Here is a 26,983-nt window from a genome sequence, read left to right as displayed (position 1 = left end):
GGAGCAATTTACCACCACACACTAACTAAATGAGAGAAACTCATACAGTTGAACACATAATTATTAATATGATCCCCTAATAAGGATTTACACTCACAATGTAGTGTCTTGAGGATTCAAAGTGTAATAGTGTGATTATAATTTGTAGACATATTAGACATTTTATAAACCGCTCTCAACGAGCGAGCGAGCGATCTTGAGATGCAGTTTTCATTGATAGATTTAATAGATGGGATGGGATCTCAATACCACAACACGCAATGTCTCAAAATTGGGCTATGCTTGGGGAACTGGGAACTTCTACATATAAATAATAATAAACTATTTACCTGGAAATACGCGCCACCGCGCGGTTTCTTCTCGCTCTTGTCCCAGTAGTAGACGAACGTTTTCGTTTCTCTATCGAAAACGAACCACCTACGAACATATTATATTTTATGTACTTAGCTTACATTAAATATTCCGCACACAGTAAACCGGGTAGGCAGAAGGAGCCTGGGAATCGAACCTACGACCTGTCGCGTTTACAGTCAATTAATATAATATTTATTACAAGCTTGATTAGCATCAAATGACGTCATTTAATTAATCAATTATTTAGAGATTACATTTTTCTAATAACAAAAAAGAAAAGAAAATTACAATAACTATTTTGATGTAGGTACACATATATTTTTTGTATTTAGTTTTTTTTACATTTTTCCAAATAATAGTAAAATACCTTTTGGACCAGGTGTGGAACTTGGCGCCCAACTTGTGCAGGTATCCGCGGCACGACGTCGAGTTGATCGTCACGTAGGGACAAAGCTCGATTTGGTGACCTAAAACAGTTAGGTATAGCAAAAAATATTTAATTAATGTTATACTTACAATAATTATTAAATAAAAAACAACAACTGAATTGTAAATTATACATGTAAGTAGTAATAATATAAATGGTACCTGCAGATTCAACATGTCGCCGAAGGTCGAAGTCATCGCGGTCGACCGGCAAGTACCTCGTGAGGGGTCTCTGCCACTCGTTGGCGATGGCACGACGACTGCGGCGGGGTGCGTTGCCCACTACGATAAAATTAATTTTTAATTTAATAAATAATAAGCGAAACGAGATAAGTATTGTATGAAAACTATATTAATATTAGGTACTAGAAATGTTATTATAACTCCGAATGTTTCGAATTTTCTTAATACATACAAGGTATAAACTGCTAAAAATATATTGTCTTTTATATACGTAATGGTTGCGGGTTCAATCTTCACTCAGGCAAAAATGCTTTTTTTAGCTTCACACTGTATCCCTGTAGCAGGGTATATAGAGATAACCTGGGAACCTAATGTTAAGTTATATTTATATTTAAAAAATTATTTGACTTTGACTACGACTTTGATTTTGACTATGACTTGGACTCACGTATATTATCCCTGCTGAAGTCGGACGCGTGGCTAAGCGGGCGGCTGTCGTCGCTACGCTTATCGTCTTCGGTCGATTCGGTGCGGGAGTTGCGAACTTGAAGCTGTGGACAACACAATCGAAAATATTGGTAACTTACAAAAATAGCATAAAAGAGAGTTTTAAGAAATTCACAATTTTTGAATTCAATTAGTTACTATTGCTAAATTCATAGTTATGGTATAAACGTAGAACCCATATAATAACTATGTTACATACTTACAAATATAGGTTTAGGAGAGCAGCTATTCAAGCCCCAATGAGAACTCTTTATGAGAGTCAGCCACACAGACATAATGTATCATTAATGTTTAATTTTATATATTGCAACACTGAATACTGTATTGTCTTTATTTTGTTTTAATTTATCTATTAAATATAGTTTAAAAAGCACTCTATAGCGTTATCTAAATAAAAAAAATACATCACATTTTTTTATATATAATTAAGAAATTATTGCACTTTATCTATATAAATTAGGTGTTATAATATAAAACTTTTTCATTTCTGAATAATTTACCGACAATGCATAGACGAAAAAAAAAAGAATTGGGCACTTTGTTAGGTTAGGAGTGGCAGAACTCAACGATGCGCTTTGCCTCGTCACCAGAGCGAGGAAATTACATTACGTATTACATATTTAATTCACTGAATGGGAATCAAACCCACAAACATTGTGTTTACAGTCGCACGCCCCTGCGCCACTACGCCTTAAAATGTTCCCTATAATAATATTATTAGCAGTATTATTACTTGACAAAATATTAAACATTGTGACAAATTCGTTCACGTCTCAAACAAAGGGAACTACCGAAAAATTTAACGACTTTTAAAACAATTTGGGCGAGCGTAAACACTATTGAACTAAAATGAATATGTTCGTATGTTTTAACATTATTTATTGGCCACACGTAAGCCACTTCTGTGAAGAACATCGAAACTCCAAGCTTTGTTTTGAATTATATTGGAGCAAACGTTTTGACGGCCGAACTACTTTTATTTATTTATTTATTGAAATAACAATTTATTTATTTATTAAAATAACCAAAGTAAGAAAAAATTAAAAATCTAATCTGCGCAGCAATCTTCAGCTAACTTCCGGGCGGTCCGGACTCGTGGACCGCACTGTGAAGCGGAGGGAACTTTGTGTTAAGACACTCCGTTCCCTAGTTTCCGCCGAATTCTGGAGACATTGCCTATTGAATGGCTGAATTCACTCGTTTGAATGTGCTTTGTTGAATTCCTTTAATTGGAATCGAATCCACAACAGTCATGTTTACAGTCGAGTGCGCTGTACCGCTGAGTCGCGACGGCCAAAAACTACTTATAATATTCGTATAATTTATTATAAACACAGACGTGGGTACACCGGTGTAAATGTGTACACTTTTAGATTCGACGAACCATTAACAATATGTGGGTATATTTGGAAAAACTAAACAAATTCTAAATTTAAAATTTGAAAATCGTGTTAAATGAATATGTTTTTGGAAATTTACGACTAACATTTAGTTTATTTTGTGGAATTTATGAAGAATATTATATAAATTAAGAGCAAAACAAGGTGGTTCACGTGATGGCGAGCGTCATACTGTTTGTGATTCATTTCCGTTATTTTGTTACGCAGATAGTAAAGCATAGTGATCCATAACTCCCGTTTCTTTCTAAATTTGGAAGTGAAAGAAAAAAATATTTAGAAGCTACTCTTACTGTCACATGTGAAAAAATATAATACTCCCTATAATACCTAGTTAAGCTTTTGAAAGCCCTCGCATTGTTTACTTGAAAATAAAATTATTAAAAGTAAGAAAAATCCTGAAATCAAATGCACAGCCATACACACAGCGAACTTCAGTGCGACCACAACTCATCGACCGCACTGTACTCTAATAGATAATTTCCAACGTAATTTAAAATTAAATAACACAAAGACAACCAACTATTACCGCTGTCAACATTCAAACACGTTTATTTTGAATCACCAAAGCGCCGTCGGAAGTGGTATGTCAAGAAAATTATTATAATTATAAGAAGTAGGAACCTAGCAACCACGTACACCCACACTGTGAGTGCGAAAATTTATTAATCGCGGTAATAAAGATATATTTCAAAAGCCGTAGTGAATATGAAAATTATTTTAATAGTCATATCAAATTTTATTGACTTTTAATTTGTAGGTTGAACTTATGTTTAAATAACTCACGCTATTACGAGTGTTTGATAAAATTATATTATTTTTTTAAAGAAAATTTTAAATGTGTGAAACATCTGATAGAATGTCATTTGGCACTGTTTCGTACTATTAGATTTGAATATACAAATGTGTGTATATTAATATCTAGTGTTTATTTTAGTCGCAGTTATGTTTACCTTACGTATCTCTATTATTTGGTTTTTATGACAATAACTTTTTAAAGATCTAATATATATATTCATTATGATCTATCCCTCTTTTTGCAGCTTCACGCTGTATCCCGCATATACACTCCGGTACACTTTGGTCCTAACACACCGCCCAATTTCGGAAAAAAACGACCTAAGACATAAGGAGAGAAATAGACTCAAATAAAACGAAAAATATTACTTAGGAAATTAGCGCTTCTTTTTTATTACAAGCAATATCAATGAAACTAAAGTATCCACTTAAAAAAAATCACACCGGTCAAAAACTATGTTATCATATATTGACATTTTCAATGCCGACGTGCGACTTGTACGATAACATTATTGTTTTATCTTCCTGAAAGTTGGTAAAGACATTTCAATGCCCGTAGCGTCAGGAAATGTTTGTATTACCCATGTAAATGTAAATTTCTTCGAAAATATCTAATTTTGTATACAATAATCATTATTCGATACTAAAATTCTTAACAATAGATGAAAATAATAATAAGCAAATAAATAAGATTTCATTTCGTACATTACGTTAAATATAATGGATTTTTAATAGTTATTTATAAAGTGACAAACATAATATAAAGCCAATAATTGTATTATTTTCTCAACTTTCAATGAGTTGTGATGGAAATAAAAAGGGAAGCGTATTGCAAATTTTGGCACGATCTTCGATATTTTTGCACAAAAATGCAATAACTTTATATAAATACAGCTATTAAAGATGCTCTTAACCGCAATCTGATGACGAGCGTTAAGAGGATATCAACCACCAAGGTCAGGGACGACTGTCGGATTAATATCAATTAAACATTTTATAAATGTTTATATTATTTTTTGTAAAGGAACTACTTAGACATTTTTTAAATAACTAAACAAATTCGGTTACTAATTTTATATGCTAAGTACTATATAATAAAAACATGTGGATTGGATTTTTTTGATGGATGGATTTTTTTTTTGTGATGAAAATTCTCAATTCTTGTAAAATTTCATAATTCCAGATTAAAAAAAATTAATAAACATAATGTCATACAATGTGCAGCAAAAACGATGCATACATTTGATTGCATTGTATTAGAGGTGTATTTTTTCTCTATGAAAAAAAAAATCACCCAGCACGTTATGTCTGTAAAGTTGGCGGCAAATGGAAAACAGAGTAAATTATCTCTAAGTCCTGCTATTTGAGGAAGATGCGTGAAGATGGAAAAATACCAATTTTTCAATTGAGGCTACAGTATGAGTACAATATCCATGCCATTTAACACTTAACCAACAATGGTTCTATCAACTTCTCTGTAAAAAGGAAGTTCTACAACAGAGTGCGATTACTTTACAAGGCAATATTTTTATTTGCAAATTGAAAACATAAAATTTTAAATAAATAGCTCCATCTCTATATAGGTATGTTTTACTTTTTTACCGGGTAATTAGACAGCCATTAAACTATTGTTTATAAATTTTGCTGTTTTATTGTATAATTAGTAAATTTTGCTATATAATATATATATTAGGTATTTTAATGTAATTTCAAACAGAAATATTTATCTGAATTTTATCTAATCACTAATTGGTGAAACAAATATTGCCAATATCTGCCTGGTGTATTTAGCATGAAGTTAACAAGCCAATAGGTCTGTTTTATTACTTCATTTATACACTTAAATGAAAAAGAAAAATATATAATAAATACACAAATAATTATTTTTGATTAGGTATACTACGGAAATATAATTGAATTCAATATTATTATTGGAACGTGACGTGCTCGTTTTATTATTTCCATATTCAAACCTACTTAAACACCTAACTACCTACTACCTAGGTTCCTACTGAACCTACTTCAAAACTACTAGAACATTACATAAGACGTAATTTGAAGTGGATATGATTCTGAAACGTATATAAAATAAATGAAATGAAAATATCAGAGAAAAGAATCATTATCCTCCCTAAAAAAATAAGTTATTTATCTATAATTGATAGATCCCTTTAATGCAGAAAGTAACTGACAAACAAAATAAACTTCTTGGTTGGATCCTTACTTTAATGACACTATAAAATAATAAAAGTCTAACGAAAACGAATAATATATTACAATACGTAACACTGACGTATAACGTTGTTTTATTTACAAGAAAACCGCGAATAAGATTGGCGAATTATCGTTTGTTTTATAAACTTGGCATGTAGGAGTTCGCGACTACTATTGTACTGCATTTAGATATTTTTATATGTTGCTGCTAATGACTTTATAAAGTTGTATTTAATATATAAGTATATACATAAATATTTAAAAACATAAAAAAAATATTGTGAATAATTAAAAATATATGTTTGTGTCACTTAATTTCTTTTTTTCCCCCAGTTATTATGTAATTTTATGAAAGAATTGAGTTAAATATATTTTTTGTTTATGCTCTATTTCTATGTCACGCATTTACTTGTAGTAAATTATTATTTACCTATTGGTAAAATATTAATAACATAAATCATTAATAAAAAAAAACTATTCTATTAAAAACACAATTATACTTTGTAAGCACTACACTTGTTTAAAGTAAAGTATTATCACTTAAAAAAATCACGTCAGATTGAACGAAAGTTTTCGCGCCAACTGAAACGTCAGAAATAACTTTTTAATTTTATATATTCTCTAGGGTCGCCTTGACACTAGCGCGGGCAGCCAGATATACTCGCACACTGGTACTACGACGGAATTAAAAGTTTATTTTGGTTTTCTAAAATCGTGGGCGGAGACAAGCTCGAAGTAATGTTTACGTTGGTTATTCAGTAATACATTTCTTCTTTTTCAGTGAAGTGAGATTTTTTTTTTAAATTTCCTTTGACGTGGGAGGGGAAGTTAGATGCCTATCAATGTTATGATATATAGTTCTTTTACTTTGTAACAATCATTTTCTAATACAATAATTCGATAATTTAACAGTTCTTGACGTAAATGCTTGCCGCGTTAATGTCGACATTCTGACGTGCGTAACTAATCACGGGGGTCGTGGGTTGCAATCCCACTCGGGAGAACAAATATATTTATTTCTAGGAATTGATTACTGTATAGTATTATATTTAGAAATATTATTATTAAACGACTAAGAAAATTGAGTAGTTTTACTCATTCATTTATTGTAATTAAATGTTCAAGGCGAGTCAAATATAGAAGTGATATCACGAAAACAAACAGGTGAACGTGGAAACAGAAAATATGCAAGATAAGCGGCGTCTGTGATAACGAGTCGGTAGTTTGTGAGAATAATTACATACTGATTAATCTACATATCTATGTAGGTATATATAAAATTCTCTTATGCAGTGAATTAGAAAGTTGAAATTTTACATGTAGGTACGTGAGCCGTCGTGGTTCAGGGCCAAGCGTGCGCCGTAATCAACGATTGTGGGTTCGATTCCTACTCGGGAAAAAAATATATATTTTCATGTCCCTGCACCTGACCTTATATTTATTTATTTTATATTTTTCTGATCAATCGGTATTTTTTTTTATTCAACCTACCGCGCCCATTGCTGGTTTAAAAGACTATTATACCTATACATTATTTTCTCCCGTACAAGCAATATCCGCTTTCCTTACAACCACATCCAACTAAAGTTATAAAAAAAAAACTAATAACAAAGTCGATTTGTCAGTTTGTCTAGTTATGAAAATAAATGGTTTCCTAGCGACGGAAGTCGTGGCTTCCTTTACACGTTTTACAACAGTATAAGGACTAAAATAAATTGACTAGGGGATAGAAATATTACTTTGAATCGCCTTAGGTGGGTTGGGTCGTTTATTTTCTAACACTTCTATTGTGAGAGATATAGAAGGAAGCTAATAAAATTAATTGTACCTGCTGCCTTAATTGCTTCCATAATATATGTGCATTATATCTAAGTGTCTATTGCGTGATTAAACGTAATGTAACATTGTTTTACTTATATCGCACAAAGCCGGGTAGGCAGAGGGTACCTGGGAACCTAGTGTTAAGACACTCCGTTTCCATTCCTCCGTTGCCGTAGGAAACATAATTTGATTTATTTTCATTCTGGGTTCCGCCATTTAAAGGAAGCAACGTAAAAGTCTAAAAAATCTGAAAGGGGTGACGGGTGAGAACGCGGGGCTGATTCCAAATTCTCCCTCCCTGTATATGAAATGAGTGAAACTAGGAAAAAATTAAAGTATATCTAGGAAAATGGTATTAAAACTTACCTCTTCTATTGACGACGACATAAACCCAGAACTGAAACAATAAAATATGTCCATTAAAATTGATATCATAAATTATAACTTATCATTTACTTTAGAATTATTTTAAAATATTTAATGCCAGTTTTTACTGCAGTTTAGAAATATTTTTTTTAATGTGCAGTAAGAACACACACACATTGTCATTTATAACTTACCAACATACTAATGAACTTTTGTGTTTCTTCTTCTCCATTTTTACTTTTTTATTTAAACTGCTCTCTCTCTCATACAACAACAAATTTCACAAAAATGAAAGCACACTTCCAATGTTCACTTTTAATAGGAAATAATAGATTTTTCAATCAAATCATGTTAGTAAAACTTTAGATAATTATAGTTATATAAATGACAGTTTAATAATTAGTTTAAAAAGGTGTTAAAATTGACGTCTATAATAAGTTGCGATAATTTAATATTTAAGTCTGGCTGCATTATTATATTTACGAGAATTTATATATTAAGTACTACTAACATTACATATATATGTTATTTATAGTTTAAAAGATGACTCACTAAATAATCAATAGGCATGCTAGGCTATGACGTGCGATGGTTATAGGTTCAAATTTCCCACAAAGGCAATACATATCTATACCACAATATCAAAAATATAAAGAATTTGTATGATTCAACGCGCTAATCTCAAGAACTATTAGTTCCTGAAAAACCTGTTTCGTGTTATATAGTCCATATACCGAATTTAAGACTATTTCCTATAATATCTAGATTCTAGCACAGTCCACTACACCACGCGGTTGAAGCCCGCTCGAAATTGGTAATAACGTAAAAATTTACCTTGGTCTAGTTAAATTAACTTCAAACAATCTATTTAACATCCATTCATATTATATGCATGAGAAAACAAAAGATAAAGAAACATTGTCGATTCGAAACGCTTGAAACGCGTGAAGATTAAAAATAATAATTTATTATATACGTAGGTATAATTAATAACTAATTATAGTTAATTATGAACGAGATCAAAGGGCTTATAATGTATTTACTGGAGCAGAGTAATTAATGATTGACATCCGTGTGAGTGGTACGGCCGTTATGTAAACATGGTAGAAATATACTACCAATATACTATCAATAAAAACAAAACAAAACATTTTTAAAGTATAATTTCTCCACTTTTTAGGTATTATTAAAACAAATTGGACGATATCTAAGAGGCGCGGGTTCCAATACGTTAAAACTCTTATACAATTTCAAAAAAGGTACTTTCTATCTTTTTATTCTTAAATATACCATATGTACATTAGAGTCCCATAATTAAATTAACGTCGCGTTTTGTCAAACCAGACTAAAGCGATTTAAATAAACAACAATAGTGCTTAGTCAGGCATGTACAACTTTGCCTTTCTTATTACTTAATGAAAAAAAAAGAAAAATATAGTTTTTCTGAAAAGAAAATAATTTTTTTAGAAAATGATAAAGAATAGCCTATTTTTCGTTACATTTTATAATAAATAATGTTTAATAATAGTTTCGTTATTTTAACAAATAATAATCGTCATGTTGCCTTGGACTACTTCACAGCATGATTGATAGACGCGCGGACAAAAATCAAAATGTTAATATTAGACAAAGGGCTATTTTTTAAATAATATTTATTAAAAATATAAGAAAAAAAAAACATATAATTGATTCTTGTCTTTACTTTGTTCTGTCAAGTTTTTACTTGAGCGAGTTGAAAATGTCATAAAATCTTATTTTTTAATATCATAATTTGTCTATAATAACAAAAGGAAAATATTATACAGATTATATAACAAATTAAGAAATATCCAAAAGACATATTGCAAAATTCGACAAACAGAAACTTTCTAACTTTACCAAATATAATTATGTAGGAGAATTCTAGATACAATAGAAAACGATATGAATACATCTGTGTACATACGAGTGTGACAAGAAAGGACGTAACGAAAATATTTTTTTCGTATAATAAGTTACTTTCAACGTATGTTTTTTTAATAATTAAATAGTGTTTTGTTGACGCTACCACGCTCAATTATTTTGAAATCTCTCTGAATATTTGTTAGTAGGAAATTATAATCAACAAAATATATTATGTAATTAATCGCGATAAGAATGTAAAAAAGCAACGGATGTCTATAGCTAAGAAATTACAAAAATTGAAGTAACGCGATACTGACAGTCTAGACTAGACTAGATGAATCTGATAAGGAGGGATCAACTTCCAAACTTAAGCACTATTAAGGCTTGCAGAAAAAAACAACAAGTAAAAAATAATAATAATTAAATTTAAATATTTAATCTATATATATAAAAGGACTTGTCCTCACTGACTGAGGTAAGACGCACGCACAGCCTTAACCGCTGATGGTAGAAATGTTAAATTTAGACAAAAGTTTACTTTCGTAATCTGGACATCCACTAAGAAGGGATTTTGAAAAATTTTAACCCTAAAGGGGTGAAATAGGGGTTCAAAGCTTGTATGGAAAAAAAATGAAATCGGCACCGATTTTTATAAAATTTGAAATTTAGATTTTTAAAAGTATTTAATTGAACACGTGTTTCGTCGTTTTCTCGAATTCTCCCCCTAAAGGTGCAAATACGGGGTTAAAAGTTTGTATGGAAGAATCTTTAAATCGCCACCGATTTTTATAAAATTTTAAATTTAGACTTAAAAATATTTCATTGAACACATGTTTCATGGATTATTAGAATTCACCCTTCAATAGGCAAGCGAAGCTGCGCGCGTCCGCTAGTATTTAAATAAGACTTTAACCCCGGAAGAAAACAGAAGAGGGTTATGAGTTTGTCCTGTCCGATTTTGATTTCTTATTTTGGTTTAGAGGTGACTCAATCGAAAATGATGGCTAGAGCAGTCATAACCGTAATTCAAGAAACTCACTTTCCTAGTTTGTTTGTTTACTTTTTGGAGTTGTTTTTTAGTTATCAATTATCTATTTAAAAAAAGTAAGAAAACTATATTATTGGCCTTGCTTTTTCATTATTCGCTAGTTCTTAAATAATAAAACTCGGTCGATAGCCACTTTGATTTATATGTACAATGTACATCACTACAACAAACTATTACAATTGGCTTGAATATCTATCATCATCATCATAAGAGTAAATTGTTCTCAACTGGTACATCCATAGAGCATAAGTTTAACAAATAAAACATCATCTGAGGACGGTATGGAATGAATGTGATCTAGTGTTACATAGTAGATGCGTTCCAGTTTTTGAATCAATAAAAAAAATCTTGAATTATCATTTACTATTTTACGCATGTATTTCTTGTATATTAAATTGGTGGAAAACCTTTTTACGCCTATTTAAAATACATTAGTGTCAAAAGAAACATTAAATATTGAAGATCTTTTTAATTACTAAAAATGAATTGTAAAAAATGCGGAATAGATTCGAAAACCCTGAAGTTTCAAAATTTTCGAGATTATTGGTGATTGTTGTTGTTTTGGTGAGTGTTGAAGCTTAACGCTGCGCTTTGTCATTCCTTGTCATCCCTTCCGGATGGGAATCAAACCTACAACCATCGCATTGTTAAAAGCTGTCTCATTAAACCGCGATGACCCCGAAGAAGAAATAAGTGTAGCTATTATTATAAATCAAAAATAAAGAATGAAATTTGAAGCTACGGCCATCGGGAGCAATCAGACATGTTTGACGTCAATGTCAGTGAAGAATAAAAGTACTCTTAAGACCCTGACGTTAATAATAATAGAACCAAAAGTCCAGTTTAATTTAACCTAACCAAAATAACTATTTAGTTCATAACAATGCTACATTAGGCTAGTTCGTGTAAGCGATTTTATGTTATCAGTTAAGATAACATGACATAGACCTAACATGCAAAAACAATCTAAAAAATTGTAATGTAATACTATATATGGCATGTATATATAAATAGAAAAATTCTTAAATTATTATAATTTTAAATACAGTTATTTTTTTTAATGTCAAACTCTGCTGTAAGTACTTGAATGTCTAATTTATAATTGTCTCAGTTAGAATATTTATTATATTTAAAAAATATAAGTTCTAAGCTCGTCCTACATTTTACTTAGATCGATCAAAAACTATATTTTACAGGCCTGAGTAACGAATAAAGTACTATAATACATTTTTTTCAGACTACCCCGAAAATACTAGAAATATATCATCATCATGATTATGAAAAAGTTAAAATATAAAGAAATATAAAAAAAATGAAAAAATCAAATCGTATAAGGTCGTCTTGATTGTTACTCATAACTGTGTCATACATATGCACGTGAATGTGATTACTAACAAAGAGATTTACGAGCACTATACATTTATAAAGACATTAAGTTTTATTATATATGTCGGAATTTGTAGTACTGAGGTGGTTCCGGAACGCCAGCGCCATCTGTTGGCGCTCGACAGAGTTAGTGTTAGGCATCGGTATGGAAGGGGCGAGTCGAGGCGAGTCGACTCGAGGCGTGGCCGACGGACGTCGACTCACTTTGTGTTTGGCGGTCAGCCGGTGCAGACGACACTGAAACTGTCCCGCGTTCCGTGCTGTGTATCTACCTACTGGGATAGCGATAGCTGCTTTCTTGTGAATTGGTTACGGTGTTGTAATTAATTCGTAATATCACAAATTGTGTTTACTCATGCCAACATTATCCACTGAAGCCCACAGTAGATCGGGTACTCAAAAACTATGTGCGAGGGAAATCCACCCGACTCCGACATCAGAAGTGCGATCGGTGTTGGCACAGAGAACAATGGAGATAACCACTGGCGTGCTATGTTCGAAACCCTGTATAAACCGAGGCTAACTCAGGGAGGTATATGTGGTTACCCACTTATGATCCTGACAAAGAAGACACGGACGCGAGATGGTTGTGCACAACGGCTGACTTGTGCTTTTCGCAAAACCCTCGAGTGGCGGTCAACTCGAGCTGGCTATAAGTAAGGCACAGGAAGGTGAAGCATCTACGTGGCTGTCTCAAATAGCATATGAGAGTATGACAGGCTACCACCCTCACAAATCACTGGAAGGACGTGGACAAAGAGGTTGCTGTGGCTACTGTACTCGTTCACATATCACAGTCTGACCCGCGGCTTTAACGTATAGCGTTAACGACACTGAAGTGTATGAGCTGCGGAAAAATGGCTGGCCATAAGTGAGCGGAATGCAGAAGCAAGCCTATCGTTGCGACGGTACGAACACCTGTATCTTCAACGTTGAGTCAAGCGGGTCTAGTGTGGCACACCGGGTCATATCGCCGTCCGGTGTACAAGCGAAGACGGCGGCGGACCGAGCAACAGTAACGGGGACGGCGCAGCGCGCGGTGAGCGGTGTGTGGACGAAGCGGCGTGTGTACGTATGCAGCGTCCAACCTCCAAAGGGTAGGGTACAGGACAAAGGTGAACTGATTTGTTTCGTTTACGATTCTGGTGCTGAATTTTCGTTGGTTAAAGAAACTTTTTAAATGTTAAATTTAGTGGTCGACGGTTTAGTAATGTTGTTACTATGACCGGTATTGGTCAAACACGAGTATACAGTACCGGACACATTCTGTGTTGTATAGTGATTAACGATTGCCCTCTTGGGATATTGTTGTCGCGAGATTTTAAATTAGGGTTTTACAGTAAACATACTGACTGACATTTTGTTTGACGGGAATCTTTATGTATATAGCGATAGTGTGAGTGAGTTGACTTTGACTGACATCTCAGCTGACATTACTGACCTGTAGTGACCCATTGAAACTTTTAGAAACCTTAGGTCGATATTCAGAATTTTTCATAGTTGGTATTCCAACGACTCTAGTATTGGTTCGAATGTTCGAGTTGGTTCGAATCGCACAGTACAGCGGCGTCCATATAGAATGTCGGCGGATGAACGTGACATTATACGTGACAGAGTTAAAGAACGGTTACACGTGAATATCATTAGGCCGAGCTGTTCTCCTTTCGAAAGTCCAGCTTTATTAGTAAAGAAGTATGACGTTCAGATCGTATCCATATTGACTATAGTGAGTTTAACAATAATACCATCCCGGACAGTTATCCGCTTCCATTGATTACTGATCAAATTTCACGGTTTCAGGGTGCTAATTATTTCTTGAAACTCGATGGCGCAAGCGGTTTTTCTTTGATCCCGGTAAACGAAAATTCTATAGAGAGTACTGCTTTCATAACGGCTGAAGGGCAGTTTGAATTCTTGACTATGCCTTAGTCTGAAGAGTTCAATTTCGGTTTTTCAGAGGACAATTGTGATCGCGTTGGGTGATTTGGTTCGCGATTGCGCGGTGGTGTATTTTGATGACATTTTGAATGTCCAGTTCAGGTCCAGTATGGGAGAACTTAATGCAGTGTTCGAGGCTGTGAAGAAGACAGCGGGAACCCGCTGGATTCAAAGGGCGCAAGACCGGACGGAGTGGCGAGCATTGGGGGAGGCCTATGTCCAGCAGTGGACCTTAAAAGGCTAATGGATGGATGGAGGCTGTGACGAGTGCTGGTTTCTCTTTGAACCTAGAGAAGTGTTCCTTCCTCAGGACGAGGGTGAAGTTCTTGGGGTTGGTAGTGGAGGCTGGTCAGGTCTCTGCCGCCAGTTCAGTCAGTCCGTTCAGTTCAGTTGTGGCAGTTTGTCAGATTCGCTTCATATTTCCGTCAGTTGTGTATCTGTTGTTCGTCTCAAGGCTGAGGGGACTATTGAAAAGCTTTTTGACTTTTGTTGGTTTCCGGAACATTTCATGGCGTGCTGGAGGATTTGTGGATGACTGCGTTGCTTGTAGGGTCGTGAAATCTCACTCAGGCAGGGTTCAAGCTGGGCTGCATCTGATCCCTAAGGTAATGATGCCGTGCCATACGGTTCGTTTAGACGTGGCGGGTAGGCTCAGCAGTGAAACGATAAGAAAGAGTACATTTTCATTCTGACAGGCGCGTTCGCGAAGTGTGTTTTTTTGTTTCATGCGGCAGGCATTGACTCTTGGAGTGTTCACGAGGTGACTTGGGGCTTTGTTTGGGGCTCCAACTCGCATCATTGCTGACCAGGGAAGATGTTTTATTGGTGGTGGTTTCACTAGTAGACATTGGTTGGCATCTCACGGCGGCGGGTTTACCTCGTGCTAACAGGCAGGTAAGGCGCGTCAGAAGTGTGTTAAAGTCCCATGTTGACAACGTTTAAGACTAGCGGTGGCAATAGGTTGTGGCAAGAATCTATAGGAGAGTACAACTCGCAATAAATTGTACGATGAACCGGTAGCTTTTAATAGTCGCGATACCGTTATCATTGATGTGTATCGGTGGTGTGTATCATTGATGTGTGTCATTGATGTGTATCATTGATGTGCGTCATTGATTTGTCGTTGATGTGTGTCAATGGTGTGTGTCTTTGATGTGTATCTTTGATGTGTATCATTGGTGTGTATCATTGATTTGTATCATTGATGTGTAGTAGTGAGGTATAGACTGACGTTGACATAGACGAAATTCGTTAAGTAGCATCAGACATTATTACGAAGTGTGCGGAATATGGTAGGTCCCGTTTTGATATGACAAAAACGAAAGTAAGTAAGTTTTCTGTTGGCGTATTGTTAATATTGTAAAGGTAATAAATGTAAAAATTCGATTCAAAATTTAAAGGTTCATTTAAGATTGTTAAAGTTTTGGTTCTGTAAATTGTAAACGTCTTGTAACGTACAAATTTGCTCACGATAGGTTGAAGAAAATGCCAGCAAGTCATGTACCCGACGAAATCAATGTGTAATTTATAATGTTGTTGATGATAATGATGGTGTTCAAGCTTAAGTAGTTAGAGAGACTCGAGTAAATGGTTCTATCGGCCGTAATGTGTTCGACCGTACCAGTAGTTATTTCGTAGTCGTAGCCCGGTAGAAATCGGTATCTCTTGGGGCAACTCAAGTAGTCCGTCTGTGCGCGGTGTGCGTTTAACTCTGGCGGAGGTCGTGGTCTGTAGAGGCCGTAGCGTGTTGTCGCAGGTGTGACATACACGGGCTATCCACGCGGTGGATATGCGTATTGAGAGGTTTTCGACCGTACTGAGGTCGTGGTCTGTAGAGACCGTAGCGTGTTGTCGCAGGTGTGACATACACGGGCTATCCACGTGGTGGATATGCGTATTGAGAGGTTTTCGTCCGTACTGAGGTCGTGGTCTGTAGAGACCGTAGCGTGTTGTCGCAGAGGTGACGTACACGGGCGATCCACTCGATGCATATGCGTATTGAGATGTGAGAGAGCAATGTGATTGCTGTTCGGCTAGAGAGCCGTGGCGTTAGAGGTCTTTACTCGGAGGTTTCTGTTAACTTGGTTGTAACTTGTTGCTGAAGTAAAGTGAAGTAAAGTAAAGTGAAGTTTTGGTTATGATGATGTCGATGGTACATGGCTGTGGTATTTGTGTGTAGTGATTAGTTACAATTATGATCCAGATTAGTGTCAAATTGTAGTGTCGAGTTGATCTGGTGTCGAATTGATCTGGTGTCGAGTTGTTCTGGTGTCAAGTTGTCCTGGTATAAGGTCCTGGTATAAGGTCCTGGTATAAGGTCCAGGTATAAGGTTCAGGTAAAAGGTTCAGGTAAAAGGTTCAGGTAAAAGGTTCAGGTAAAAGGTTCAGGTAAAAGGTTCAGGTAAAAGGTTCAGGTATAAAGTTCAGGTATAAGGTTCTGGTATACAATTATTAGTGTAATTACTAGTGTACGTGTATTACAATTCTAATGTACGATTCTGGAAGTTGGTTGGTAAGGTTCTGGTGTAGGTTGGCCGAGCGGTACGAGGTACTGTTGTAGCTTTATCTTCTAGGCTAACCAACACACGAGGACGTGTGCTAGCAGGATGGCCGTGTCGGAATTTGTAGTACTGAGGTGGTTCCGGAACGCCAGCGCCATCTGTTGGCGCTCGACAGAGTTAGTGTTAGGCATCGGTATGGAAGGGGCGAGTCGAGGCGAGTCGACTCGAGGCGTGGCCGACGGACGTCGACTCACTTTGTGTTTGGCGGTCAGCCGGTGCAGACGACACTGAAACTGTCCCGCGTTCCGTGCTGTGTATCTACCTACTGGGATAGCGATAGCTGCTTTCTTGTGAATTGGTTACGGTGTTGTAATTAATTCGTAATATCACAAATTGTGTTTACTCATGCCAACATTATCCACTGAAGCCCACAGTAGATCGGGTACTCAAAAACTATGTGCGAGGGAAATCCACCCGACTCCGACATATATAAAAAAATATCTGGAAATAGTGTTTTATTTACGACGAAGAATTATTAAGTTTATAGATTTAAGTTATTATGAAGTAATTTATATATATAAAATCGAAAGGTCACTCACTCGTCACGAAATCTCAGAAACTACAAGTGCTGGGAATTTCAAATTTTGCATAGGAGTTACTTATAGGACGTAGGTGCTCGCTAAGACGGGAATTTGCAATATTCGACTTCTAAGGGGCTGTTTTTGAGGTGGAAAGTTTGTATGAAACTTCGTTACTACAAATGCTAGGAGTCTCAAATTTTGCATAACGTCACTAGGAAGTAGTCATGGAGACAGAAATTAATAATAACATAGTTCACGCGGGTGAAACCGTGAGCGGGCTGCGAGTATATTTATAAAGTCAAAAGATGAAACTAAATTTTTGACAAAAAATTTAAAAGAAATTAATAAAGCCTTCGTGGCGCACTTGCACAGCAACTCTAAGTAACAGTTGTGCACTCCATTCCCAGCCGGAATGAATTATTTTCATTTCATTCCTCTAGTAAAAAGACAAAGCGTAGAATTCCGCCATTTAACACGCAATGTTTCGAAAATTAGGCGAAATTTGGGCATCGGAGTTTTTCAATATTGGGTTCCTTCTGCCTACCATGCTGTATCCAGAATACAGCTGCAGCTTCTATCAGGCGTCAGTAAAATTTTCACTAACATCTTTGGCGATATAACCATGAAAATATTTCGAGTATATTTCTGATATAGGTTATACGTTTTTCTTATACTCTTATACAATATTTTTACATACAAAGATAATTACGAAAGTAATACAAATTATAATCAATTTAATAGGAAAATAAAACAAAAAAAATGTCGGTTAATTACTCTACAATAAGCGATAGATCTTAACAGTTGTGCTTAATTGATATCAAGAGAACAAAGAAAACTATAGACATGAAAGGACAAGGTTATTTAAATGACAAAGAAATATTAGATATAATGGAACAATTGTTTATTGTATGGACTGGGAATTAGTTAATATAGAGCAGAGGTGAGACGATATGCTAAAGAATAATCAATTAAGACCCCTTGGAAGTATATAAGCGATGGTCATGGGGTCGATCCTGATCCTGAAGTCAAATAATGTTATCATATTAAAGGCAGGTTCCATACATGGAAAAATAAAGTTTCGACAAAATTGTTAAAAATAATTTTATTATTTAATTTACCAGAGAGAGCTAAATATTTATATTGAAATAACTTTTTTATTTATAACCTGATTTAAATGAAACAACACAAATATTAAAGGAAGTTTGCCTTAATATAATAACGACAAATATACTTGTATATGTTAGGAAGATTCTCAGATTAGCGTGCATAAACGCACAGACGAACATACAAAAATATGAAAAATATTATTATATATATTTTTGGGTTCATGATAATTAAACGATATATGATGATAGATGGCATATTAAAAATTAAACGCCAAGCCTAAAAAAGTGGAGAAAGGAGAAGAGAATCTCCAGACGACCGACTCGTATTTTTAAGATCAAAGTTTGCTTAAGAATAATTGATTGTTTGTAATGTTGTAGGTATATTGAATCATAGTAATAAATCGTGCTTATACCGTTGAAACGGAAATACTTAGTAATTTTATTACTCATCATTTTTCTAAACATATGTACTTGAAAATAAGTATTTATTTACATATTAAAGTATCGTAGGTATTTGTCTATTGTATTTTAAAGTTCAATAAAACAATATTTACTAAATACTTGAGATATATGTATGTCTAAAATCGTGTCAAAATTAAGAGATCTGAGACCTGTATTTATAAATCTCTCTCAACTCTGAGATGTATAAATGAAAACGGCATCTCAAGATCGATCTCGGAGTTGAGAGAGGTTCTAGACACCCAGTGATCACTCGTTCATCAATGTTCACCTACCTATGTATATAAACATTTTAAGAACAATAAATAACATATTAAGTAACCTCTGCCATACAAAAATAAAACCATTATAAACGGCAAGGTAATTAATGTAAAAAAACGTTAACTCGGAAATTATTCGAGGTCTCAACAAAACTCTTTTTATAAAAACATTACAAACACAGTTTATTTTAAAGAAACAATATCAAGTATATAATTTAAGCAACCGAGTCGATAGAGTTGAGACGTTTTAAAAACGAAATTATATATGTTTTGGTGTTTAAAATGTTGACTATTTTTTACGTCCGTTTTGTATTTAAATCTAACACAAACAGTCTCTACATACAAAGTTGGAGGGACGTTGGGTCCCCCCCCCTCTAATACGCAATCCCTAATCGATACTAATTTGCCACTCTTCCTACTTAACAATATGTGGACTTGTGGAATATAAACAAATCATTAACTAAATTAACCTCCAAAATAAAACAAAATCGTAATTTGCATACTTTTGTCTTACAACAGACTATGCAAAAAAAAATATTAAAAACGCCTTGAACTTTACACGTAGGTTCTGCGATATTGAATTACAAATTACAATATTATCACATTAATACAATATACACATGAAAAACATCACTTTTTACTGAAAATTAAATATTTTAAAACACATAATAAATAAGAATATAAATATTTAAAAAGAAATAACTAATAAAATCACTTTTATTTATATGAACCGCAAAGTGGCGTTACTCGCTACGCGTCCGCGACTCGACTAGCGTCTGATAACCTATCAGTAGATTACCTAATGTATTGACAATGGTATTAAACTGAACTTTTATCATGGGCGCTGTAATAACTTATTAGATTTAATTCTTACTGTATATATACAATATATATAAGTGGTAAGAGCCAGGGGGAGACCTCAGTTCACCTTCGAACATCCGGTATGATACTGAAGGAACGCAAAAATCATGAAGACCCCCTGGAAAGCACGTATGAATAGGTTGAAGACAGTGGACGAGGCGTAAGAGTTGACAAAGCGTACCCCGCTAGGGGTTTACCCCCTATTAATATACGTATTAAATTTCTCTTGAATCAAATTAATTATTGTATAAACGCCGTACTACTGTAAACACTTCCGTTTTGGGTACGATTATTCAGGCGAGTGAATTTTCGCTGTCCTTTGTTTTGGTAAACAAAGAAACGAAACGAAAAGGTAAACATAGTACATCTCCGTCAGTCAACACGCAATATTTCAAAAATTTGGCGGAAAGTAAGGAACGCTAGGTTCCCTCTGCCTATGTTAAACATATTCGATAAACGCGAAAGATAAAGAACTTTTTCTCATAAAGATATCATTACATTTTACAAATACCAGTAAGATGAATTTGGAAATCGAAATACTTGGTTCGTGTGTATACTCGTAGATCCACTCGAAGTAACGATTTTAACGTACTACAGGTATTATGTGAAAATCCTAGGTTTTCCCTAATTTAGCTTGTATATTATATTTGTTATCTATTTATGTTATTTCTATCGTTCATTTAGGATTTTGAACGATAAGATTAAATAGCTATAGCAACGTTAACGTTATTACAAAATATAAAACAAAAATAGCCTTGAAAAAGATTTTTTTCCATTTTATTAGCAAATGAATTGTATGTAAATTATCATACATTATAGAAAAAAATATTTCACTACGTCATTGACTTATGGTATTCAGGTTGAAAGTGTCAATGTAAATAAAACACAAATAACTTTCGGAAAATGGAAAGCGTTTCTCTTTTCTATATAAGCATGAAGTGTGCCCATTTAATGCACCATTGCTTTGAATATTAAGCATATGACATATTCATAATGAATATTTATTTATATACATGATTTACTTAAAATAGTACTTTCCTTAAAATTTACATTTTGTTTTTATTATGTTTTTGTTATGTAATTTTTGAATAAATACTATGTATGAAAAAATAATAAGCATTTAATATCATATACTAGTTATACTCGTATGTTGGCAACACATTATTTTTGTGGCTGTGAACAGATATCCCCATAGTTATTCTGGCATAAACGTTTAAAACGAAACACCCCAGGAAGAAAAGCGTAGATAATGATACGTATACGATTTTATATTCAAAAATGAGATTGAAAGATTACTTTTATTTTATTATTAAATAATATTTAATTTTATTTTATATAATTCATATAGGCTCTATAATATTATTCTTCTACATATTTGTAGCACATATTACATAATCTTGAAACTCGTGCATTGGGGGGGCTTCTGTACCAATTTCAGGATTGTTGGTTCACTGGGAAATTTCAAATTTCAAGATTCTGATTTCAACGGAAGTTCCCTGTAGGTATTTATTTGCTTGCGAGTTTTGAAAATTTGCAAATTTAGCTAACTCCAAGGGACAATAGACCTGATTGTTTCATTTAAATTTCAGCTTGATATCTCCACGCGTAAGCGCACGTGAAAAATAAAAATAAGTAAAAAAACAAATTAAACTAACCTCTCATCATAAATTGTAGAGTTGGTCATGTTGAATTCATCAAAACTGTCTTCTATGGCGCCAAACATTTTCGCGCTCTCCACGGTGCTGTCAAAATCTGACAGCTGACTGACATTTGACAGCTGGCTGATGTTAGACAGTTGACTGACGTTTGACAGTTGGCTGACGTGGGAGACTTGGCTGACATTTGACAGTTGGGTAACGTGTGACACCTGACTGGCGTTCGACATCTGACAGCTGTCGGTCTTGCCCTTATTGCGCTGGTCCCAGAGCTTCTTGGTCTCATCTTGGACGCGTCGTTTCAATTCGGATATTTTCTCACGTTCGTTTTCTATTACTTGACAACCTTAAATAAATATTATTGTTTAGTTATTGTAATGTAATTAGATTTATATGTTTTTACATGCATCTTCTTAAATAACTAACACGTTAGCTAGTTATCACTATCGATTATAAAAATACAGTGTGCTTACCTTTTTCTTCTAACATTTCAATTCGTTTGCGTTCAATCTCCATTAAGCTATCTAGCGTTCTCTTCCCTAAAGAATTTACATCATCGCTGGACAAAATAGGTGCATCCAAAGTTATTTTAGATATCCTATCTATATCGTCTTGTGACGGTATCTTTCCAGAATCCGTTATTTTAGAATATTCTCGAACATTCGGTTCGTCTCCACAGCTCTTTCTATGTAAAACTTTGAATTCTTTAAAATTTTCGTTTTCTTCTTTAATCGTATCTGTTTTATCTGGTGATAGAGATTTTGATTTGACATATTTATTATCTGTTAGAACTGGTTTATTTTTTATATATCTGTTCTTTGAGTCTTCCTCGTTTTTACTATCTTTTCTTTTTAATGAATCTTTTTTAATAATCTTTCCTAAAGCGGCAAATGTTGGTATTTTTGAGGACGAATTACTTTTTATCGGGCCATTTTCTTTTTTATCTTTCTTTTTAGAATTTCTAAGGCTGTTAAACTTATCAAATGACGTATCCACTTCTATATTTTCATTGTAAAATATATTTTCGTTAAGGCTCTGTGACATTATATCTACTTTAGTCTCGATTTTCTTTTTATCTTTATTTTTACGTTTTAACGAATCGAAATTTCTTTCCCAGAAGCCTTTCTTTTCTTTCGAAGAATTAGAAGATTTTGAAGGACTGCTATCAATTTCGATTGGATCATCCAAATCAGTCACCCGCCTTTCAATATCAACTATCATGGATTGCGACATTTGATCTATAGAATTGAATTTATCTTTTAGCATCTTATTATGACTTTCAAAATTGGATATTTTTGCAATATCTAAGTCATCACTATCTGAATTTTGTGGGGAATAACCGAATTCTCCTGATTTTGCTCTGGTTTGGTCAGTATAAAACGCACTATCGGGCGATTGAGTTCTTTCTATATCGTTTAACTTTGTAATAATAGGCTTTATTTCTTTTTCTATTATCTGTACTTTTCCAGTTAAATGTTCAACGTGATTTAGAAGTTTAACGTATTCTGCTTGCAATACTTTAGTTTCTTCTAACGCGGATGTTAAATTAACGTTTGCTTCACACTTTAACGTGAGTATTCTTTCTTTTTGAAGTTCAATTTTTTTAGTTAATAACGTTACTTCGTTATCTAAGGCTTCTCTATTTGCTAATCTATAAGGGAAAATAAATTGAATTTTATTAAGCAATTATCGAGGCTATTATTGTCACATAAATATATAAGAATACAAAATAAACATCACCAAATATAAATTACAGTCAAGAACATTTAATAGATCGTTTGATTATTTTACGTTACTTTGCATCATATAACAACATATAAAAAAAATACTCTCACGAAATTAATCTCAACTCAATTAACACAAGGCAAAGCTTCATTCAGACTCAAAAATTGGTGTGTGAGAAACGGAGTGTCTTAATACTAGGTTGGCTCTGCCATTCCTATATGCAGGATACAGCGTGTCAATAATCACTTACAATTCTGACTCTTCTTCCAAATGTTGAAACTCTAGATCTTCAAATATTTTCGTTTCGTTGTCCAATATGTCTTGAGCATTTTGCAATTCTTCTAACGTGGCTTTATTTTCTTTTAAATCCTTTTCAATTCTGTATGACATTAAAGTATCATTTAATTATAATCTTCTTCTTACTAATATTATTATCATGTAATGTTTGTTCCACTTTGACGCAAAAAGTACTGAACGGATTTAGATTAAATTTTATAGTAATATATAAGCAAACGTAAAAATAATTTATGTAAAGATTTAACAATAAGTTAAGAGGACGAAGCTGTCTGTTTGTAGCTAGTTTTAATATAATTAAATAAGTTCAATTTACTTAAGAAATCTACTCATTATCACTACTAATTAAGTTACAATCATAACAACATATCTTAAGCTAATATCTAGGGACCAATATATCGCAGTTGAGGTAATGTCTGACTGTAAACACGATGTTTGTGGGTTTGATCCTCATTTGGAAGTAGGAATTATTTTTATTAATCTTATATAATTCTCTTTTTTTGTTATTTATATTTAACACATGGTGTCTTAAATTCGGACTAAAATTAAAGAATTGTAACTCTCAACAGTAAGTTCCCTCTGCATACCCAGCTTCCTGCAGGATACTGTGTGAAATTAAAACAAATGTGAAATAAAATGTACCTTTCAATTTTCTTAGTAGCAACTTCAACACGATCTTTCATTTCATTTTGCCGCGCTTTTTGTTTTTCTATTAGTTGTTTTATTTCCCTTTCAATAGATTTGGTTTTATCTGTTAAATCGGACCTTTTCTTCTGTTCTATGTTTAGGATGGCTATTTCTGAATCGTATCCGCCTTTGATTAGGGCTTTTTCCATTTCCAACTATAAAAAACGAATATTATTATTAGTTAATAATTTTATTTTATAAATAATATTATTTTCAATTTTTTTGTGTTGTAGTACTTTAATAACTACGTAATAGTTAAAATGATATACAAAGTAAATTATATACACAAAATTTACATTAATTATTTAAAAGAAATAATTACGATGTTAAAATTTAAAAAAAGTAAATAGATGAGTTTTATTTAAATGTTTGATAAAATTAGTAATATAAAAATAAAAAATTATAGGCACTTTTAAAATCAAAGAATATTGTACAACAACTATCTTGTTAAGCGTGAATTTAATGTACTAAAAGAAAATAATAAATACATACTTCTCTTAAGATATCGTCCTCTTGTGATCTAATTTCAGTCATTTTACATTTGATTTCATGTATTTCTGCTACCAATTTCCTCCTTTCTTCTTTCAAATTTTCGAATCTAGATTTTAATTCATCTAGATTTTCATCTAAAATTGCACTACCTATGGAGTCAACTTCATTATCAATTTTCTTTATGTCATCACTAATATCTCTTATTAAACTATTACGATTATTTTGTTTTAAATCTTTCTCAAATTCTTCTAACTCCGGTATATCAGCCATTAATTCTTTTTTGACGTCATCAAAACTTTTATTTTTAGTTAAAGTTTCAATATTATCAGTTTGATCATTTATTTCAATATTTTCACTAATTTCGTCATTTTTGTCGGATATTATTTTAGAATATCTAAACTCTAATTCATTTGTCAAATCATCGTCAATCATTGGTATTTCTTCTTCGAGACTTAATTGCTTTTCGATACCACTTATTTTGACTTCTCTATTAGTTTCTGTAATATCTATATTTTCATTATTAGATGAAATGTCAAAATTAGGTTTCGTCGTATTTTCAACTGGTGAAGGAGTTGGGAATATAAAATACTGTGGAGACGGTAAATTTTTATGTGCGAAAGTTGTTTTTATCCTTGTTCTTGGACTTTGTGTGTTAGGCGACTTAGGTTTAAAGCCTAGATTATTTTTGAAATATACATTTTCGTACGGACTTCCTACAGGTGATATGTTATGATTTTGACTTTGTAATTTTCTTATCATAATTGGACTAGATAGATCGTTTCTAGGCTCATCGAATATCGGTATGCCAATTTCGTCCATTCTGCCTATATTTTCGTAATTATTTTCAGATATAGTGACTTCAGGAGTTAATGTTTCTGAATTAGTTTGAGATGTATCAAAGTTTTCGTAGTTAAGAGATTGGTTTAAAGATCTGTTGTGACTAGTATCAAACCTGTAAGAAAAATATTATTTTACTTAAAGAATAAAAAAAATGTAAATAACTGATAACAATGTATGTAATCATTTAGTTTTTATAGTTTCTATTTATAACCTTAAGTATTAAAATAAATACAATACAATACTATTAATTTGAAAAAACATAGCAAGCAAAAGAAAATATATAATGCGACAAAGTTAAGCCTGGAATAAATTAGAATCAACATGTAAACAACATTGTGTATTATTTGTTTGTGATTTTTCATTTTGAATGATACATGAGAACAATTTCTTAGTATTAAATGATAATAATTTTAAATTATTTTTTAAGACTCAATATATCTTAATAAGATTACTTGAAGAGAGAAAAACAACACTAGAGTATCACAACTCTTTCTTATCTAATCTTCGACAAGTATAAAACTGTTTTAAATAACTGAAAAACTCTCTTACTTATAATATCCGTCGTTAGTTTGTACAAAATTTGGATTATTCGCTGCGACACTCCTCGGTAACGATCCGTTCGTAATAATTTTATTGTGGGGCCTTTTTTCTGTAGGTGTTATTGGTACACCTAAAATGTAAAATAAAAAAATATATATTAATTATTTCCATTAGGAATTTCTTGTTAAGCCTATGAAGAGATAAAATGAGTTGCTTATCAATAAATGTATAGTTTTATAAAGGAATGCTCTGATACAATAATTATAGTACTTATAAAATTTGTAGTAAGATAATAAGTAAGGTATTTAAATAATCGACATTTAAAAAATAAGAAAAACAATAACAAAAAACACAGAAACAAAATACTTAAATCGGTCGATGTACTATAAGATAACCTACTCTAATTAATTATACTGATATATTAAAAATAATAATGATGATTACTACAAAAAATAATATTTTTACAAACACTGGTAGCAAGTTCGATTTTTTCTGTATACATAATGATTGTGGGTTTGAATTCAAGTCGGCAATCGATCGATCGATCGATGTGATTGAAAACGAGTGCGGCTTGTGCGGTGGAACGCCCTGCCTTGTTACATCAAAGTTCATTTAGATCACCGAGTGGGAATCGAATCAACGACCATCGTGTTTATTACA

The 26,983-nt window shown here is 33.1% G+C and overlaps 1 protein-coding gene across 4 annotated transcripts in view; it reads right to left on the bottom strand.

Moving 5' to 3' along the window:
* LOC146541014 (uncharacterized) overlaps window positions 1-26,983 on the bottom strand; it is an 89,309-nt gene that overhangs the window by 2,196 nt on the left and 60,130 nt on the right. For all 4 annotated transcript variants that reach the window (XM_085189173.1, XM_085189165.1, XM_085189156.1 and 1 more), the window contains 11 exons: window positions 26,333-26,453; window positions 24,944-25,895; window positions 24,407-24,606; window positions 23,721-23,849; window positions 22,219-23,396; window positions 21,746-22,091; window positions 8,067-8,097; window positions 1,412-1,514; window positions 943-1,062; window positions 722-821; window positions 330-417 (listed from right to left, as the gene is read on the bottom strand). In XM_085189173.1, coding sequence (XP_085045299.1) covers window positions 330-417; window positions 722-821; window positions 943-1,062; window positions 1,412-1,514; window positions 8,067-8,097; window positions 21,746-22,091; window positions 22,219-23,396; window positions 23,721-23,849; window positions 24,407-24,606; window positions 24,944-25,895; window positions 26,333-26,453 — 3,368 coding nt within the window. The remainder of the gene's footprint in view (window positions 1-329; window positions 418-721; window positions 822-942; window positions 1,063-1,411; window positions 1,515-8,066; window positions 8,098-21,745; window positions 22,092-22,218; window positions 23,397-23,720; window positions 23,850-24,406; window positions 24,607-24,943; window positions 25,896-26,332; window positions 26,454-26,983) is intronic.

The sequence above is a fragment of the Heliconius melpomene genome, chromosome 1, assembly GCF_056956725.1.
Source record: "Heliconius melpomene rosina isolate 202511_hmr_F chromosome 1, ASM5695672v1, whole genome shotgun sequence".
Lineage (NCBI taxonomy): Eukaryota > Metazoa > Arthropoda > Insecta > Lepidoptera > Nymphalidae > Heliconius > Heliconius melpomene.
This window is presented reverse-complemented; position numbering and strand designations above follow the sequence as displayed.